This window comes from Cydia pomonella, chromosome 13 (assembly GCF_033807575.1).
Source record: "Cydia pomonella isolate Wapato2018A chromosome 13, ilCydPomo1, whole genome shotgun sequence".
NCBI classification, from domain to species: domain Eukaryota; kingdom Metazoa; phylum Arthropoda; class Insecta; order Lepidoptera; family Tortricidae; genus Cydia; species Cydia pomonella.
Window position 1 is genome coordinate 5,655,033 of NC_084715.1, and position 19,613 is coordinate 5,674,645.

Consider the following 19,613-nt stretch of genomic DNA (forward strand, 5'->3'; position numbering starts at 1 on the left):
GTGAGTCAATTAATGATAATGTAACAATTTAAAATAATAGACTAATCAAAGATAAACAATAGACTAATCTGAATCTGAATCTAAAGACCGATTGAAATTTAGTTTAGTTTTTTGAATAAAACAATAATTATGTTGGTTACTTAAACTATTAAATAACAAATAAGGATCGGCTGTAACAAAATTCTTCTTATTCAGAAGCATACATATATATTTCTTTGGGAGACTTTTTATGCAACCTTTTCACTATTTCATAGTTTTATGCAGGTATATTGTGTATTTGCTAAATGCCAGACATTAATAGACACGTTTTTAATATTGTTGATTTTATTAATGTTGTTAATTTTCTTTAAATAAAGATTTTTATGTCAGATTTCATAAGTTTGTTTCATTACAGTCCAGTGAAAAAATTACCGTCCGATGCCAATTTCATTCCTTTCCTTTATCATTCATTACCATCTCAGGCCATTTCATTACCAGCGCGTAGTTCATTACCAGTAGCCCTATTAAATGAAAAGTAATAAGGTTACGAAGGTGCCTTTAGCATAAAAGTGTTAATAAACGAATCCACACATTGACTAAATCCAAAATTTTATCAATTAAAAGAAAAATTACAAATCGAGAGAATATCACCGAATTGCACGAAATGAGAGAATGACCCATGTACGAAATATCATTTGATATTTACCAGTCGCTTTTCTGTGAGGAGAACATTGTGAGGAAACCGGACTAATCCCAATAAGGCCTAGTTTACCCTCTGGGTTGGAAGGTCAGATGGCAGTCGCTTTCGTAACTAGTGCTTACGCCCATTTTCGGGATTAGTTTCCAAGCGGAACCCAGGTTCCCATGAGCCATGGCAAAATGCCGGGACAACGCGAGGAAGAAGAACCCGTCTGAAGTTATAATGATCGCGGTGCAGTATTCTACAAGTAAAATTGCATCTTTGTGATGCGTAAAAGCTTCATAATGTCTGTATAATCTGTGATATACTCGTAGATGTGGTATTAAATTATCTGCCATATCGACCCTGCGTTACTCCCAATATTGCTTACATAAATGTGTGTTGCGTTGCGTCACGGTACCAGTAGCACCTTGTACGGTATAAAGCATCATTGGGGGCATTGGGGCCAGACCAAAACGGAGTCGTTACAATTTGCTGGTTGGTACAAACTATAAGAGGATGTTAAATAACTATATTCTTACTTTACGAGCAAAAATTATCACTTTTCTTGTCGTTGAGTTGATATTGACAACAATTTGGATGGAATCGATTTATCTTAGATATAAACTTCCTTAAACAATATTTTATAAGTTATGTAAACTTTAGATAGTAACGGGCATAAGGCAATTATGCTTGGGCAATAAGCATAGGTAATATATGCGATTATGTAGCTTTCCTTTCGTTGTAGTGTTCATATAGCTTTCTTATTTATCTATCAAGATTTACAGTAATGTAATTTAAACACTAAACATACGGCTATGATTATATAAAATATGCCTCTACAATATATGTCTCTATTTATGTCATTCATTTATTATTACGCTGTAAAAATTATTTACGATACAAGTGCGAAAAATAGGAAATTCGTAACAAGTGGCGATAAATTAAAACACGACCGAAGGGAGTGTTTTAAATCGATACGAGTTGCGAATTACCTATTCGCACACGTATCGTACAACGTTTTACAGTACATATGACCCTTTAAATTTTCAACATAGTTACATAATATGCTAATTTACGCACTAGTGCGGAAAAGTAGCACCATAATATGTACTGTAAAATTATTTACTTTCATTTGTACGCCGTGGGGTCCTGTGCTTCTTCTGAGACTTATCAAAGAGGCTGGTAGATGCGACCGGGGACCATAGAGCTGGCAGCTTCCTTGCACCGCGCATTTAGTATTACAATGCTGCGGGGTAATCCTGCCAGCACCTTGCCGCATTTTTTATTTTCAGTAAAATTTTTATTATTTTAATTAAGTTTAGTGTATACGTAAGTTTTGTTATTGTAGTATCATGTAAACTGTTTTTATATCTCCGAATAAATTTAAATAATTAGGAAGAAATATTTTATGCGAACAAGATTTTCAGGAAGAGAGTTATGTGTAGACCCAGATTATACGATACGTCTATATAATCGCTATTGGTCCATAACTTGTTAAAGTCCTTTCCAAAAACAGCAAGTGTAATGTCAAAGGGCAAGTGAGTGGCTCCGACGCATCCGATCTAGATCTACTTAAGGCTCTTCGCTTCAATCCTCGACCTACTAGCAGCTTTGAAGGAGAACTACAAATCTTTTAGTACCTACTGTATGGACCCGGGTACGTCCTTGAACTATGTCCAAAAGAGAGGTATGGGCATTGTGAACGTCATCTCGCTTTGTGTGGTAGGGCACTGCACAGCGGATGTCATTCCAGATCTAGAGCAGAGCTCAACTGGGGAAGTACCTCCAATAACTCTAGAGCCTACTCATAGTATTGTGCTCCTGTCGCTGAGTAAGGTTGCCAGAGCTCAACGAGGGTGCGGAGTGTTAGGGTCAGCAACTCGCATGTAACTCCTCTGAAAAGGTTGCAGGCGTACATAGGCTACAGAGACTGCTTACCATCAGGCGGGCCGTATGCTTGCGGCCATCCTGTAAAAGACATTGAGCAACAAGTTACAACTTCACAGTTAACGCTTCATAAGTATCTACCATTCTGCGACAGCTTAACAAAAAGTGATGTATTTAATATAGAACAACTAAGACTGTAAAAGATATATTTTTGAATGCGAATTTTAGAAAATTATCTACATTTGGATAAGTTATACGGAATATCAGATACTTTTGGCGCGTTGTTTCATCCGCTACTTTTGATGCTGACTGTACTTACATTAATTTGATCATTATTTTTAAAAGTAAATATAAATAAATATTATAGGACACTATTACAAAAATTGTGTTGCGGGTACTTAGACAATGATATATATAATATAGGTATACATACATATTTATAAATATTTAAATACATAGAAAACATCCATGACTCAGGAACAAATATCCATGCTCATCACACGAATAAATGCCCTTACCAGGATTTGAACCCGGAACCATCGGCTTCATAGGCAGGGTCACTACCCACTAGGCCCGCCAGGTTGTCAAATAAATCCTTGTACTAAAGTTTTTTAATAACAAGATCTGCTTAGGCATCCCTGCTCTATAGATAGGAGCTTATGCCTCAAAACCTACTTAGCAGAATAAGTTCGCTTTCGATTCTCAAGGAGGCCAAATTGTAAGGTGAATCAACTTTTTCTTGTCACTCATTGCCATGGTCTCCGGGGTCACTCTTAAAACGCTAGATTAATGTATGGCACCGCGAACCACGTTCGACGTGTGCTACCCTGTCATACTCGTACTTACGTACAAATTTACAAGTGCGACAGAGAGGAAACACGTCGAACGTGGTTCGCGTGGCCCTCTGTTATTTTCTCTCAAGAATCACACTGCTTTTCAGAATTATTGTTGAAGAAAATTGAAGTTGCGGGCGTGTATTATTGAGATTAGGTAATGTGTATTGTACAGAGTGTCGATTGATAAGTACTTAATAATAATTAATATTGTGTTGTAAGTAAGTAATGGATATTTACTGAGCTTTTACCGCTACACATAAAATCGAAATTTCATACTATAGCCGATTAAATAGTCGTGTAAATAACTACTTAAATTTTATTTTATTAAGGATATGTTGAAATTTCAATTACACACCGGGGTCTTTATTCAAATTTCATAGCTTGGGCATCTACAAATTACGTCAATCATTTCCTCCTGGCCGATAACCTATGGTGCTTACGCGAGACGTTGGTAGATTGAGGTTTGGTAGCCACACAGTAGAAGAAAACGTATTACGGTTACGGCTTTTTCGTCCCTTGGACAACCACTCTTGAAATCCTGATTTTGTGGTATTTTAATGTATCAAACGCGCATTTTTGAGGTGGTTTTATGCCATTTGTATAAGAGACCATCCACTGAGCTTGTTAGTAAATCGCAATACAACATCTTTTCGGAAAAACTGTACCAGTATTGTCCCTTGGACAACGGGACAGAATAACAACATAAAAAAAAGTTGATTCACCCAATTCCTTCCCGATTATCTTGAAAATGACTTTTTTTTTTAAATTGGTATGAAATATTAGAAAGAAAGAACCTTAATGCCGAGAGAAGGGCAGTAGGTTCGTCCGCACGTGAACCGAAGTCTTGCTTCCAAAAGGCAGTTATTCATATGTGACCCTAGTAGGATTAATACATTTTGAAACTGCGCTTATGTCCTAGCGGTCTTAGAGTTACAAGACTTATTTATGGCTTGGATTGATTCCCAGTTGCAATGCTATGCTGCATTGCTATTACTAAAACGCTTAGTAAACGTGATTTATTGCTATTTGAACGTTTTATACTATCTAATAAAGGGTACAGTGTTGTTAGTTAAACAGCATGTATTTTTGATACTACCGCATATTAAAGCCTAAACATACTTTCATATAATTTGTAAAAAATACGACTTTTATTTTCCCATATAAAATAATTCAGCAAGCAATGTATCACTACTTTATTTTAACTCAAAATTTCGCATTTAATGACGTGACGTGACGTGAAGGACTGTCACAAAGTGACCATGATGTACGAAATTCTTTCATAGCACTAAAACCTACGTCTAAATAGTTTAAGTTTGCGGTTATACCAAAAAGATACACTGTATACAAACATCGGATTTTAAGAGGGAATTGCGTTTTGAATCTAACGAACTAACGGTAATTTTTCTATGAAATTCCATTTCGGGAGAAAACGGTTTCCGCTGAGTCATCCTTTAATCTTAACAAATCATTTCGATTTCGATATCGATCGCTTCAGCATAATATATTCTATGGTTATAGGTTTCGCTTTTTTTTTTAAATTAAACAAAAAAATATTTCTTTTGTTTTCCAAATTTAGAAAAAAAGGAAAACCTATAAACCTAGTTTTTCATTGTATCAATAACATACCAAAAAAACATGGAGAATGGAAAATATTTTGAAGTGGAAAAACGTTTTCTCTTTTTGTATGCACGATGTGGTATACTTCCCTCTTAAGGGGTACTTATCTAAAATTAAGTGACAGGTAGGGAGTTCCTATATCGATAAAGTCAATTATCGATGCTTTTCCTATTACTAATGATCGCTACTAGCTATGTTTGGAAGTGATACAGACACTGATAAAGTAGATTATATAAACCTTAATACTTCAAAATATTGCTAGCAAAAGGACAAACTTAGCATAATGGGATAGTTTATTAGGATATACACACTTGAAAAACGATATGATTAGTAAAGTTTGAAAAAAAATTCAATAAAAGATACAAAATTAAGTTTTTATATTGTTTAAGTAGTTATCATACTTTTAATAAAATTAAACAAACGGACTAAAACTAACTCTAGAAATTTATCTAATTACATTATAGGTACTATAAACGCCATTCCGACCCCCACCCTGTCCAAACGTGCCAAAAATAGTTGCAGCATTTCCGCGCTGGATGGCAAACGATATTAAAATACAATTATATTTTTACTTGGAGTAATCACTAGTCTTACATAAACGTTACATTATGGGATAAACATCGATCGTTGAATTTATCAATATAGGAATTTCCTACCTGTCACTTGTTTTTGCCCCCTAAAATTCGATGTCTGGTTAAATACGCTGGATAATAAAAATAGTTTCACCAAAGTATGGAAACTGTTGTAGAACAATGATTATATCTTACACCAAACCTTTTTTGTAGGCAGTTCTTCATGTATTAATCCGGAGTGAAATTCAGTTTTTAAAAATCTGTTACTAATTTGTTATTTATATGTTACAAATTTATAAGCGATTTTTTGCTTGCATACGCGCATTGAAATCTGCCACTGGCTGTACTCGTATTGACACACCTCAACTGTATACATATTTTAATTCAAAAAGGAAACAGACTGTTGTCGAAACAAAAGGCGAGCGGCGTAACTGTACTAGCGATGAGAACATCAGCTGGTCAAACAACTACTTTCTACCTGTAATCTAAAAACCACACACATGAATCTTATACCATGCGCAAAAAGTTCAAATTTGAATAACGAAGACTCTACATAACTTTAAAATTAATTTGTAGTTTTACCATCTTAGGTTTGCAAGCAGTTTTAGATCTGTGCACCTTAAGAGCATGCTTTTAGAGTTCAATTAACGCGAATTACATTTATGTGGCAATTATATGTTTGTTTTATTCCATTTTTACAAATTAAATGTTACGGGTAATTTCTGATCTATAGACCTTATACGATTGCGTTACAGTTTAAATTAGCGTACGCGACAGTTTAATATGTTTGTTTAGTCTGAGAACGGACGGCGGGTAAGGCACGTTACGTAAGGCTTGCGTCACACCGGTTAGAACATCGATCGGCGCGCGAGTCGACCTGTGACACATGACCTTTAGTGATGTGATGACAGGTCAATTATATCGATAATATGTCTGATGTTTGCGGATATGTAACATGATTCATTTTAAGGTTAGGGTATTAGCATAAATAAAGGTAGTAAGATTTATATGCTATGGTTTAGATTGATTAACATGTTTATTAGGTCGGTGCAAGGCACTTTATAAAAAAAATATTTGTAAGTTTTTCTTATTCGCAGTCTTGCATATTCGCATAATTGTACTGATGACCAAAAGCTGTCAACTTAGCTACTTAATATACAGCTAACTGTTTGTTATAATCAAAGTTGATTAGTTTTATAAGAATACAGCTAATATAGGTAAGCTAAAAGAAATAGTTTTAAGTTAGGTTTTAAGTGACAAACTCGAAATAATAGATTGTTTGTGAAAAGCCCTCGCGAGCCCTTCAAAATATCGATATCGATAGTCCATGCTGGTACGTCACTGTACGTCGCAACGTTGCGTGCGTACGCGCTATCTCGAATGTGGCGTAAACTGCATCTCACTCTTGAAGAATCTACGCAATTTACTATAATGAGCAACAAAATAAACAAATATGTTTACTCTTTACTATAACTACACATACTCACAGCTATTTAAATTTTAATATACGGCAAAAATTCGCTCTAGATACGATATGGATCGGGTATGTCAGTGTCAGTTTCTTCAAACAAAAACGTCACTTTTGATTCTTTAAAGAGAGGTGTGGGCATTGTGAATGTCATCTCGCTTTATGTGGTAGAGCACAGCACAGCGGATGTAATTCCAGATCTAGAGCAGAGCCCAACTGGGGACGTACCTCCACCTTACAGAAAACAGCAGCCAAATAACACTCTAGACCCTACTCAGTGTTGTGTTCCTGCCGGTGAGTAAGGTTGCCAGAGCTCAACGAGGGGGGGAGGGGTTTAGGGTCGGCAACGCGCATGTAACTCCTCTGGAGTTGCAGGCGTACATAGGCTACGGAGACTGCTTACCATCAGGCGAGCCGTATGCTTGTTTGCCACCGACGTAGTATAAAAAAAAAACTAGCAAATTTTTGACTTATACAGGGTGAAATTTTAACCACCGCTCTTACTCTGCGTATTGACTTTATAGGTCATACTGAAAAACTTAATATGGGGCCAATGTCGTCTTTTTTTCACAAAAATTGACATTATCTCTAAAACAAGACCGATTCCAGTAAACTATGCATGACATTTTGTCTCTAAATGCGATCAAGTATACACCTTTAAAATCTGTCGGATTTAATTGACCCACGGTGTATATGAACCCAGGTTGTTGACTTTTATTGTATGTACACAGAAGAGACATGTTTTTAAACTGTGCTTGACCAAGTTTTCTTCTTGTTACAGAAACAATCAGCTTCCCCTAAGAAGAGGGCAGATGGAAGAGAGTCCGCTTTACGTCATGAAAGATGTTAAAGTAAGTTAACATTATATTCAGCACACGGCCCAATTCTAACAATGCTTATAAGATGTCACACCGATCCGATACTGATCTGAAGTGACGTTTTAGGTTGAAGAAATGACACTGACCGATCGATATCGTACCGGTGAGACATCTTATAAGCATTGTTCGATTTGGCCTTTTTGTAATGATTGAAATATTAAATAAATAATTAAATAAGTATCTATATTAAAAAATTTAAGACTAATTAAAGCATTAAAGCCTTTCAAGTGCATTTTTTTTATATGTACGGCAAACTTTTCACTACATCTAATTAAGTATACATTTTAATTGAAACCAGCGTTTAAAGACATAGTGTGCAGTAACAGCACAAACTGCACTGTCAAAAAGTTATCAGATCTCTTGTAGAGCCAAGCTTCTAACTCTACAAGCCCTAACTTCACAAACTCTACACCTTAGTCAAAATATGTGGCTTGCATGGCCGTTTCGTTACGTTATATATTTTCTTGTTATATACTTTCTCGTCTTGGCAAAATTTTACATGAAAATGTTTTTGATGGGATTATTAATTACAATTTGAATTCCAACTGTCTCATAATAGTATTTTAATAGCCCAGTTACCAGTTCTATTAAAACTGTACCCCTAGTGTAAATAAATTCGATTTTGAAACGTGACGTACGCGTTTGCGTTTAGTCTCATTTTGTATTGGATTTAGAAAGAGCGCGCCAAGCGGGACGTTTTGGAAACTCAAAATCCTATACAAAATGAGACTTAACGCAAACGCGTTCGTCACGTTATGATGTCGATCAAATTTACACTAGGGGTACTGAACGCAATTTTATTCAAATATTATTTCGTGTGATCACCAAGGCGAAAAATAAATGAAATAAATCATTCGTAAAATCAAAGCTACAATATATATACATTTTAGGTTTCTCGTTATTGCCAGGTGCCATAACAGCCGTAAGCGCCATTGGGAAATTTATTGAATTCTGTACCGTATCGTTAAGACGAAAGTGGAGGGCACGCGCGAAATCTCCTTTTCATACTAAGTACTCTAAGTAGTGCTCATTTTCCTCTCTGGATTTTAACATTATTGAAAATATTTTGACACAATTTGTTGTATATGTAATTATGTACTATGGCTATGGCCCTACGTTTTATTTATTTCGAATTTTTAGCTATTAAAAAGTATGAAATATGTTTTTCGCACCTAATTTTTACAATAATAAAAATATCGATAAAAGTCAAACATAGGGCCATAAAAAAAATAGTTTATTTCTCAAAGATTGTACAAGATTTCCTTAACCTATGACTGCCACACTAGGCTACGCCTGTGTTGTGGAGTCAACTTGAAAACAATACTAATTTGAATTACATCCTACGCTGAAGTTTTGGTTTTCTAATAAGTATCTAATGCTAAAACCTTTTTGATAATAATAACAGGCTTAAACATATATATAACATCAAATTATGTAAAAAAAATCCAAAATGTCATTATTCAGAGAGGAAAATGGGTCCGCATTCTCATTACGTTTGTATAGAGAAGCGGCCGTCCCCTTTCCTCTTAAGGTACGACCTCGACACAACTCGTAGTGCATTCCGCGCGAATAAGCTCGATCGACGGTATCATACCAATATCAAAGCAAATCAAATTATACAATCTAAATACGCGTAATTTACTTGCAAGTAGGTTTATTACTCACAGACATGTTGAAATCTCCATCGAGCTAAGATGCAGGATCAAATGTGTTTATATTAATTACTTTGGAGTCCATCGGTCTAGAATTGAAATGCCCATCAGATGCCATTTTGCCGCGGGGTCAGGGAAAAGAGAACGTATTAAACTGTGTGAACCTGTGAATTGGAAATACATATTAAACTGGGTGTAAAATTCCCAACTAGCAATGTGCAAGAGGATATTTCAAATAGTCTTATTTTTAATATTACATAAATACAAGATGCCCACGAGGGATCGAGAAAGTTTCACCACGCATTTCTGTCGCATTATTGAGGCCAAAAGAAGGAAAAAATGTTATACGAGTAGCGGTCAATTAAAAAAAAAAATTGTTTATTTTCTTTTTCCTTTTTTTGTATGTATGTAAAACTGTAACTCAATTTTTTTTTTTTTTTGTAAAACGTATTTTTTGCAAAATATTACTTGTCACTTTTTGACATCTATCAATAAGGATACGGGTTCCTGCACATTAACTACTTATACAAAACATATTAAACAGTTCTTGACCAAAACACCTTTTTTTCAGGTCGACGAATGGGAAGTGTCCCGCTCCCGTGTCCATCTGGGCGCTCTAATAGGTAGTGGAGCCTTCGGGCGCGTCCACGTCGCTCAGCTAGCCGCGCCGGGTGGTGAGACCATCACTGTAGCCGCCAAGATGCTCACAGGTACACTACTGTAGGGACTATTTACCGTGGAGTCTCCAATAGGCAGCGGGGCTTTTGACCTAATCCACGTCACGCAACTAGCTGCGCCGGATGGAGAAATCAGTATATTTTAGTTACTTCCATAGCATTATGTCATATGGTATTTTACTGTGGGGTGGTGCTTCAGAGATAAATACCATTTTTGTTCTGCAGAAGAGGGCTATTCGAGCAATATATAAAATGAACCATAGAGACTCACTGAGAGATAAATTTAAGGAAATTGACATCATGACAGTGCACTGTCAATACATTTATGAGAATATTCTGTATGTGCATAAAAATATTGCCGATTTTAAGAAAAATTGTGACATTCATAATATTAATACTAGAAATAAACATAAGCTCGCCGTGCCCTTCACTCGGCTCCATAAAATTAAAAAATCATTCATGGGTAATTGTGTGAGATTTTATAATAAACTTCCAAACCATATTACTGAGTTACCAATTAATAAATTTAAGAATCATGTAAAGCGTAAACTTATTTCTAAAGCTTATTATACCACACAAGACTACATGAATGATAAAACAACGTGGGATTAATTGTGATTCGAAATGATTAATTATTTATTATATTTGAATAATGATGATGAAATGGATATTCCAATGCATGTATTTCCTTTGTTGTTTTTATTATAATTGTTTGACATTTAGAATTTATTCTAGAAACAATCTAGACTAGTATTTTTTATAATTTTTTTTTTGTATGACTATATTTTGTGAAAGTTTTAGTATTAAATTTGATCTATGAATTATATTCATTAGTATTATATATGGAATAATATTTACAACATCAATAAATTGCTCTGATAATTAGATTAAGATAATTATATGTAATACTGTCTTACTATTCATAAGTGCTTGTTGCTAGGCCTACATGAATAAAGTATATTTGAATGAATGAATGAATGATCATCACTGTAGCAGTCACGATGCTCACAAGCGAGTGCTGTGTAATATTATAGGAGCGTCAGGCCACCATGGGCGCTTTGATAGAAAATTTGGCCTTCGGGCGCGTCAACGTCGCGCAACCAGCTGAGTGGCCATCACCACTGCCACCAACCAACCTTCCACCACTCCGACCATCACTGTAATAGCCAAAAGATGCTCTCAGGAACACCACTGGATGGTATATAATTAATACCCTAGGGCCTCTAATAGATATTGGGAAGGGAGGGAGGAACGTGGCACAGCTCGTCATGCCGGGTGGTGAAAGCATCACTGGTGTTAGCATCCAAAATTCAAGATGGTCATAGGCGAGTACTTTATAATACTATAGGTGCATCGAGCCACCATGGGCGTTCTGGTAGGAAACGGAGCCTACGGGACAACTAGCTGCCCCGGGTGGTGAGAGCATCACTGGCAGCCAAGATTCTCACTGTGTAATACCTACTATAGGTGCGTCGTCACCATGGGCGCTCTGCTAAGAAACGAGGCCTACAGCCGTGTAGGCCCCGTTATTAGACTTCATTAGTTACTATGGCGCCTCTACTAGGCAGTGGGGTTTTTGAGCACGTCCACTTAGCACATCTAGCTGCCCTGGGTAGTTTGATCACCAGTGTAGCAGCTAAGATGCTCACAGGCGAGTACATTATTGTAGGCATAATAGGTGCTCTGAGAACTCTTACAGCAAGTGGCACTTTTAGGCAAGTCCACGTCGCTTACCTAGCTGCGCCGGGTGGTGAAACCTGATGGTTTCAGCCGTAGCAGCCAAGATGCTCACAGCTTCACTACTGTAGGGACTAAATTATCTTATTATCTTACTGTCCTGGATTACATGGAGAAATAGGTCATACAGCCTATTTGTCTTCTTCAGTTATTTTTAGGGTTCCGCATTTACCAAACAAGATTCTAATATCAGTCATTAGTTTTTTGGAATGTATTGAAATATGGCAGTCAATTTAAAGGCGTGAGAATAATTTTACATTAAAAGAATACATTATAAATTAACAATGCCTTACATCTTTAAAAGAAAATATAAAATTAATAAATATTATGTATTTATGGAACAATTTTACATAAATCAACTTAGTCCCACAGTAAGCTCAATAAATAGATATAGATGAATACCTAAATACAATAAAAAAATCCATAACTCAGGAACTGCTCGTGGGTAGGCCACTATCGACTAGGCTAGGTGTTAAATGAAATGCTATAGGAAATGAATGTGCTGCCAAGAAAAAACATCGAGTCGCTCTTCGTTGGACCACATCTAACGAAGAGCGACTCGAATTGTCCACTGCCAGCGTATTTCGGATCGGCTTGACTCCTTAGCGCTGCGTAGAGATGTGGCCTCGCTCTGCATTTTCTGTCGCATCTATAACGGGGAGTGCTCCGAGGAATTGTTCTGATTAATCCCTGCCGCTTCTTTTCGCCATCGCCCTACGCGACAACATTTCCATCCTCACCACTCAGATGGTTGGCAGTAGGGGTCACAAAACCGCTAGTATTTTTGAAAACCGGTTTTTCGGTTTTTGTACATTACAAAACCGGTTTTTCCGGTTTTACGGTGATTTTTCGGTTTTACATACAAAAAGTGAAAAAAACTGCATTTTATGAATTTAAACTTTAATATTCAGTCATTTAACAATGGATATAAAACCTTTTTTATATCTTATAATTATTAGGAACAAAAATTAAAAACAAAATAACTAAAATAATAACCTCCATGCATTTCTGGAACGCAAAATTAACTACAAATAGTTATCATTATAACACAAAACATCGTATATTCCTTTTACGAAAGTAAATACTTATTAAATACACTTAACATTTGAGATCAATATTAATTTCTTTCATAGGTTAAGTTACTAAATTGGAGATCAGTGAAGAAAATAATGTAATTATAATCCCTCTTCTCGCCTTCTTTCAGCCAGGCAATTAAGAATAAATCATTATAATAACCCACAGAGATATTCGTTGCAGGGTTTTTTTTTTTTTTTTTTCACCTCACAAAGGATACATTTAACAATTAGTATTATATAGAGCAAAGGCAAATTCGATTATACCCTTTGTGAGAGACTGGAGTCTGAACTAGGCGTAAACCTGTAATACAGATCTCCAGGCCCTCACTCCGGAAACTAGGAGTAAGATTTACTCTTAAGAAATAATTTGCAATGTATTAGAATTACATTAGTGAGGTTATTAAAATAACAAAAACATCAAATCGGTATAAAAAAGATGAAAGTTAACTAAAAGGAATTTGAATTTGCATGCTAATGTATGTTGTATGTGTGTGTGTGTGTGTATATATATGTGTGTATGTAGGTGACGACAAATATGGCATATATAATTTCATTTTACAAGATCCTCCAATTCCAATTCATCATAGGGATAAGTTCACATTTGTTTGCACACATATGTATAATTTTAAATTGTTCATAGTTTGCATTTACCTTGTGGTTCGTACAATAAAAAGTTCGACTGCTAGTATTAGACTACTGCTAATAACTTTACTAATTGGTAGGCTAAATCAACTATCAAGGCAAGCGATTATTTTTGGTTTTTCTTTACGAATTGATAATGGGATCTTAGGATAGAGAGAATGTCTAATGTATCATCACTATACGTAGGGTAGGGCAATTAGCTAATTTTTATTAATTCAATTATATGTTCTATATTTACTGATAAACTAAAAAGTAGAAATTACAAATAGAAGAAGAAGTTATAAGTAGTAATAAACTGATAATCAAAGTAATACTTACAACTATCAAGTATTTAAGTGTAAAACCGAAAAACTCGAAAAACCGGTTTTTTTCACATTTGAAAGCCGGTTTTCTCAATCGACGAAAAACCCGGTTTTTCCGGTTTTTTCGGTTTCGGTGAAACCGGTTTTGTGACCCCTAGTTGGCAGTCCTCAACTGTGCGTTTCTCCAGAAACTTTCTGCCTCGCAACTGTGGAATGAACTGTCCCCTGCGGTAGCTCAGGACCGATACGACCTTCAAACCTTCAAGAAAAGAGCGTACTCCCATCTTAAAGGCCGGCAACGCGCTTACAACCACGTCCATGGGCGGCGGTAATCGCTTACCATCAGGTGATCCGTCTGCTCGTTCGCCTTCTGTATCATAAAAAAAAATATTTAACCAGCACTTTAGGCTAAGTAATAAATAGAAAAGAAACTACAATTTCGCAAACGAGGTGTGCTAAATTAATAACAAGTCGCGATGTCAATTTTCTGGTTTCATCGCCAGTGTAACCAGTTTGTAAAATTGAAGAAAAGTAAGTATTACGTAAAACAATAATCGTCTAGGAAATGAAAGTTTCACACGTGCTATAGACCGGTACTTGCAGACGACAGACTTGACCATCGTTTAATTTTGTTTATTGACATGTTTCATAGGCGACATTTTTGAGTTTCGTTAGTTAAGGGGCCTACTGATGGAGCCGCACGGCTTGTCAGTTAGAACAAAAAGTTGACAGTTCCAAACAACTGACAAGCCGGCCCCTTTGGTAAAATGTTGCTGTTAAAAGGAAAGGGGGTGACGTCACGTGACCGCTAGTTCATACCCAATCGTTAACGCTCAGTAGCGTGGCGTAGTCATCTCTCTCTCTCTCTCTCTCTTCCATATTATACTTCGAGCGCTGGAGGGGCTACCACAAGCCTATCGTGACGGGCTCAGGGTAACCCGGGACGCAGGTCCTTATTTGAATTTTAATGTAATGTAATATAATATATTGTTATTTAAATTTTAGGATGTTATTTAATTTGATTTAATTTTATTTTAATTTAATTTAATTCTTTTTGTAATGTGTAAATGTATAATGTATATGGAAATAATTTTCTGGAATAAATTTCATTCATTCATTCATTCATTCATTCATTCATTCATTCATTAGTGCGACAGTTACAGTTGCGTTTCGTTCGTTGCGCAGCAATAATTGGCATGTTGGCTTCGCGGGCTTGTGTTGCAGGTGTTTATGGGCTTGCAGGTGTTTGTTATTGTTTACCATCAGAAGATTTGCTTGCCCATTTGCCTCCTATATTATTAATTTTTTTTTTATTATTAGGGAACCCTTCATTTGCGAGTGCGACTCGCACTTTCGTACGGCTCGTTTTTTATTTGTGTAACGTAGCTACTGTTAGAGACGAGTTCAACAAAGTAACATGTTAATAGGCTACTTGTTTCTACGGCAAACAATTCGTACAAATATTACGTCGGTGGATCGTAAAATCCATCAGGTCGTGATATTCCTATAGTAACGGCACCAACCATGAAAAATGTACGAGAAAATTTGAGGTATTTTTGATATATCACTGATATTTGTAAAAATTATTTGCTCGTTAAAAGTTGTATGTCCTATTCGTCTTTTATGTTTTGGAAGAGACTGCAAGTGGTTTGTTGTTATATATCTTAAAAACATAGTCGTACCTTAGCTTAAGTTTATTAAGTATACATACGTCCGATTATCCATCGTTTTTAATCCACAGAAAACGCATCAGACGAAGAAACTCAAGACTTCCTGCGCGAAATTGAAATGCTCAAACACGTCGGCTACCACAAGCACGTCATCCGACTGGTCGCGTGCTGCACTAAGCAGACGCCGCTTCTCGCGCTGCTCGAACACGCGCCTAGAGGAGACCTGCTCAGTCTGCTGCGAGCGGCGAGAGGGAGAAGACACGAACCGAAGGATAGGCAGCTATCAGCGGGCGAATGTAAGTGACAATATAATAGACTCTCACTCAGAGCGGCGAGACGGAGAAAGGAAGATGAAAAATATCGAAACACTCAAACACCTTGGCTACCACATACACGTCATCCGGCTGGTCGTGTGCTGCACCAAGCAGACGCCGCTCCTCGCGCTGCTCGAACACGCTCCTCGAGGAGACCTGCTCAGTCTGCTGCGGGCGGCGAGGGGGAGAAGGCACGAACCGAAGGATATTAGGCAGTTATCAGCGGGCGAATGTAAATGACAATATAAGAGACTCTCACTCAGAGCGGCAAGACGGAGAAAGGAAGATGAACCAAATCGAAGTGCTTGAACACATCGGCTACCATAGCTGGTCGTGTGCTGCACCAAGCAGACGCCGCTCCTCGCGCTGCTCGGACACGCGCCTAGAGTAGACCTGGGCTATAAACGCGAAAATCGAAGTTCGTCAATTGCGGGCTTTTTCTCTGTCACTCTAATTATGTCTTAGTAAGAGTAAAAGAGAAAGATCCCACAATTTGCGAATTTCGGTTTTCGCGGTAGGCCGTGCTCTGTCTATTATAATGCGGGCGGAAAGAGGGAGAAGAATGAACCGAAGGAGAGCTAGCTGGCAAATGTAAGTGACCATATTAATATATAATACTCGTAAGTAAAATAGATAAATAGTCGTAAGTATAAATAAATTGTTAGCCACCCGTATTCTGTACCCATTCCCTTAATTCAATAACGGTGCCGCCTAATGGTACGAAATGTACAATGTGTAGCGAAAACACGCCCTTTATCCGCGCCCTATATCTTTATATTAGGTACATTATCCTTCAGTAAGTCCATATATCCACATAACAATCGTCCATGCTTCGTAGTCGTGGACGACCACGACATGGCTGATTGTCACGATAAAGCGGGGGACCTAAATGTATGAGATTGTACGCAGTCCCTTTTACACGAAGGTAAAGTATAAGCGCCCATTGAGTGTCGCAATGTGTAACAATGTCATCATTATTCAAATTTCTGAAAACATGACGTTCATAATAACATACTATGAATACCATTCCATACATACTATGAACCTACAGAATGCCATTCCTGAACAAATTGCCACTATATCAAATGATAATTCATTTTATAATAAATTAAAAAAATGGCTAATTGACAACGCCTTTTATGACACTGATGAAATATTGCAAATATAGAACGTAGTAAAATATTATAGTTTTTAATTTGTAACTTGATTGAACTCATTATTTGAATATTTCTATATTATTATCTAGAGGTTGGTATTAACTAAAATCCGCTTGTGATCATTTCACTAATCGTAATTTTGACATGTAATGTATGTGTACATTATTAATAATAAATATGAATATGAATATGAATTTATCGTTATCGTATCTCATTCTTCGAATCCGGCCGTATACTGTTGTTTTTTAAGTTTCTAAAATTTGTTTTTATTGTTCACAACGATCACGACAGTGTGGTAGTTTATCCGAAGCTTATAAATAAATAAATATTATAGGACATTATTACACAAATCCCACGGTAAGCTCAATAAGGCTTGTGTTGAGGGTACTTAGACAACGATATATATAATATATAAATATTTATAAATACTTAAATACATAGAAAACACCCATGACTCAGGAACAAATATCCATGCTCATCACACAAATACATGCCCTTACCAGGATTTGAACCCGGGACCATCAGCTTCGTAGGCAGGGTCACTACCCACTAGGCCAAACCGGTCGGCTTATAGTTCGTTTTTCTAGCATTAGAAAGAAGGTAAACGATATTGACGTGTCTTTTTATTAGAAAAAAACTCTTTAGAAAAGTAGGTCACAGCAAATATGTAACAACTATAAATCATATACGATTTGTTACATACTTTCATAAGTAATATAAACTAATTTTTAAAAAGCGTTATTATAAATTTTCACTAAAAAGACACGTCAAGATTGTTTACCTTTCTTCTAATGCAAAAAGAAATTAACTATAGTAAAGGTAATGCTGTAATAATGTGGTTAATTATGATATTATTTTTTTACAATACCTACTTATGTTTAGTGGCTGATCTCAGAAAATATATATTATTTTTATTAGATCTATGAACTTCTGTGTTACCTCATTTGTATAGTTATATCGCGTTTTTTTGGAAGGGCTTCCACGGAAGACCACGTCAAGGTACCTTGACACCAAGCTGAGTGCTTGTTAACATGGGCGTAGCCAGGTAGAGCCCCCCCCCGTCCTAGAGCACAAATTTTACATACGATGCCCCTCTGCGGCGTCTGCCCCCCCCCCCCCCCCTCCCCTCCTAGGTCTCTGGCGATATCAACTTACCCCAGTGTTGTTCACTGGCTGGCTGCGCCCCTGTTTGTTAAATTTTTGTCGTTCAAGCGTCTTGAATACATTTAATTCTATTCTATTGTACTCGTACTCCTACGAAATTGTAATAGCAACATCAACTCGAAGCCGTAAAGCTTATTGGTTTTGATCAGGAACATCGAAACTTTACGTAAACTTCTAATTGGAAACACGTTTCAGTAATTATTTTACGAACCAAAGTTTTAGTACCCTTGACGTTTAGGGTCTCATCCCATTACCTACCGATATTATTATTTCTTTTTCTTTGGATTTCACGGGCATATAAATTCATTTTATTCTATATATACTATACACGGTGTCCGTGAGCATTGCGAGAGATTTTATCAGTATATTCCTGATATTTCAAGACTAAAATGTCCTATAAACTTTTTTGGAATTCACCTAATTTCAAAGTTAGAGCCACTTACAAAAAAAACATCTTTTTATTGTCACTTAGTGCAAAATGCCTTTTTGATGTAGTCCAAAAAGTAAAAATAGGTTTTACAAAAACAGTTCAAATTCTTTTTGAGTTACAGTTTTACAAATAGCGTTTACATTTTATGTACATTATACATACAAAAAATCGAAAAGAAAAATAATCAAAAATAATTTTCTCAGAAATGCGTGGTTAATCTCTCGGGTTCCTCGTAGGCACCTTGTACAGAGATAGCAGCTACTGTTGACGCATATTCTGATCGCCTACTTTTGATGTTAAATTTACCCAAAAAATCCATTTTTTGTTAAGTGGCCCAAGTTGACAGTTTTCAACAACTGATAGGCCGATATCTGGACTGTTAATCAGTGGGCCCCATTAAGCACCCTTACTTCTACCTTGTAGTAACTTTTTCTTAAATGCTCGGAAACCCATTTTAATTCACTTTATTTGTAAGTAAATTAGTTTTTAACACTAGACTCCCCCCGGATTTATACGAACAGTACCCCTAGTGTAAATAAATTCGATTTCGAAACGTGACGTACGCGTTAATGAGACTAATCTCATTTTGTATTGGATTTAGAAAGAGCGCGCCAAGCGGGACGTTTTGGAAACTCAAAATCCTATACAAAATGAGACTTAACGCAAACGCGTTCGTCACGTTATGATGTCGATCAAATTTACACTAGGGGTACTGAAGTCGTTAAAACCTTTTTACCCCATTGTCAGCCCCTACATATTACCTAAAGCTTAACAACAAAGTATAACCTCCTGAGGCTATGTGTACATTAAAAGAAAATAAACCCTGAAGACGAAACTGGAGGACCCGCGGGAAATCGCCTTTTCATACAAACG

At 36.5% G+C, this 19,613-nt stretch overlaps 1 protein-coding gene across 3 annotated transcripts in view; it reads left to right on the forward strand.

Moving 5' to 3' along the window:
• The window catches only part of LOC133524025 (tyrosine-protein kinase receptor torso-like), a 167,259-nt gene that overhangs the window by 138,401 nt on the left and 9,245 nt on the right, over positions 1-19,613 (forward strand). For all 3 annotated transcript variants that reach the window (XM_061859794.1, XM_061859793.1, XM_061859795.1), the window contains 3 exons: positions 7,823-7,892; positions 10,143-10,281; positions 15,747-15,971. In XM_061859794.1, coding sequence (XP_061715778.1) covers positions 7,823-7,892; positions 10,143-10,281; positions 15,747-15,971 — 434 coding nt within the window. The remainder of the gene's footprint in view (positions 1-7,822; positions 7,893-10,142; positions 10,282-15,746; positions 15,972-19,613) is intronic.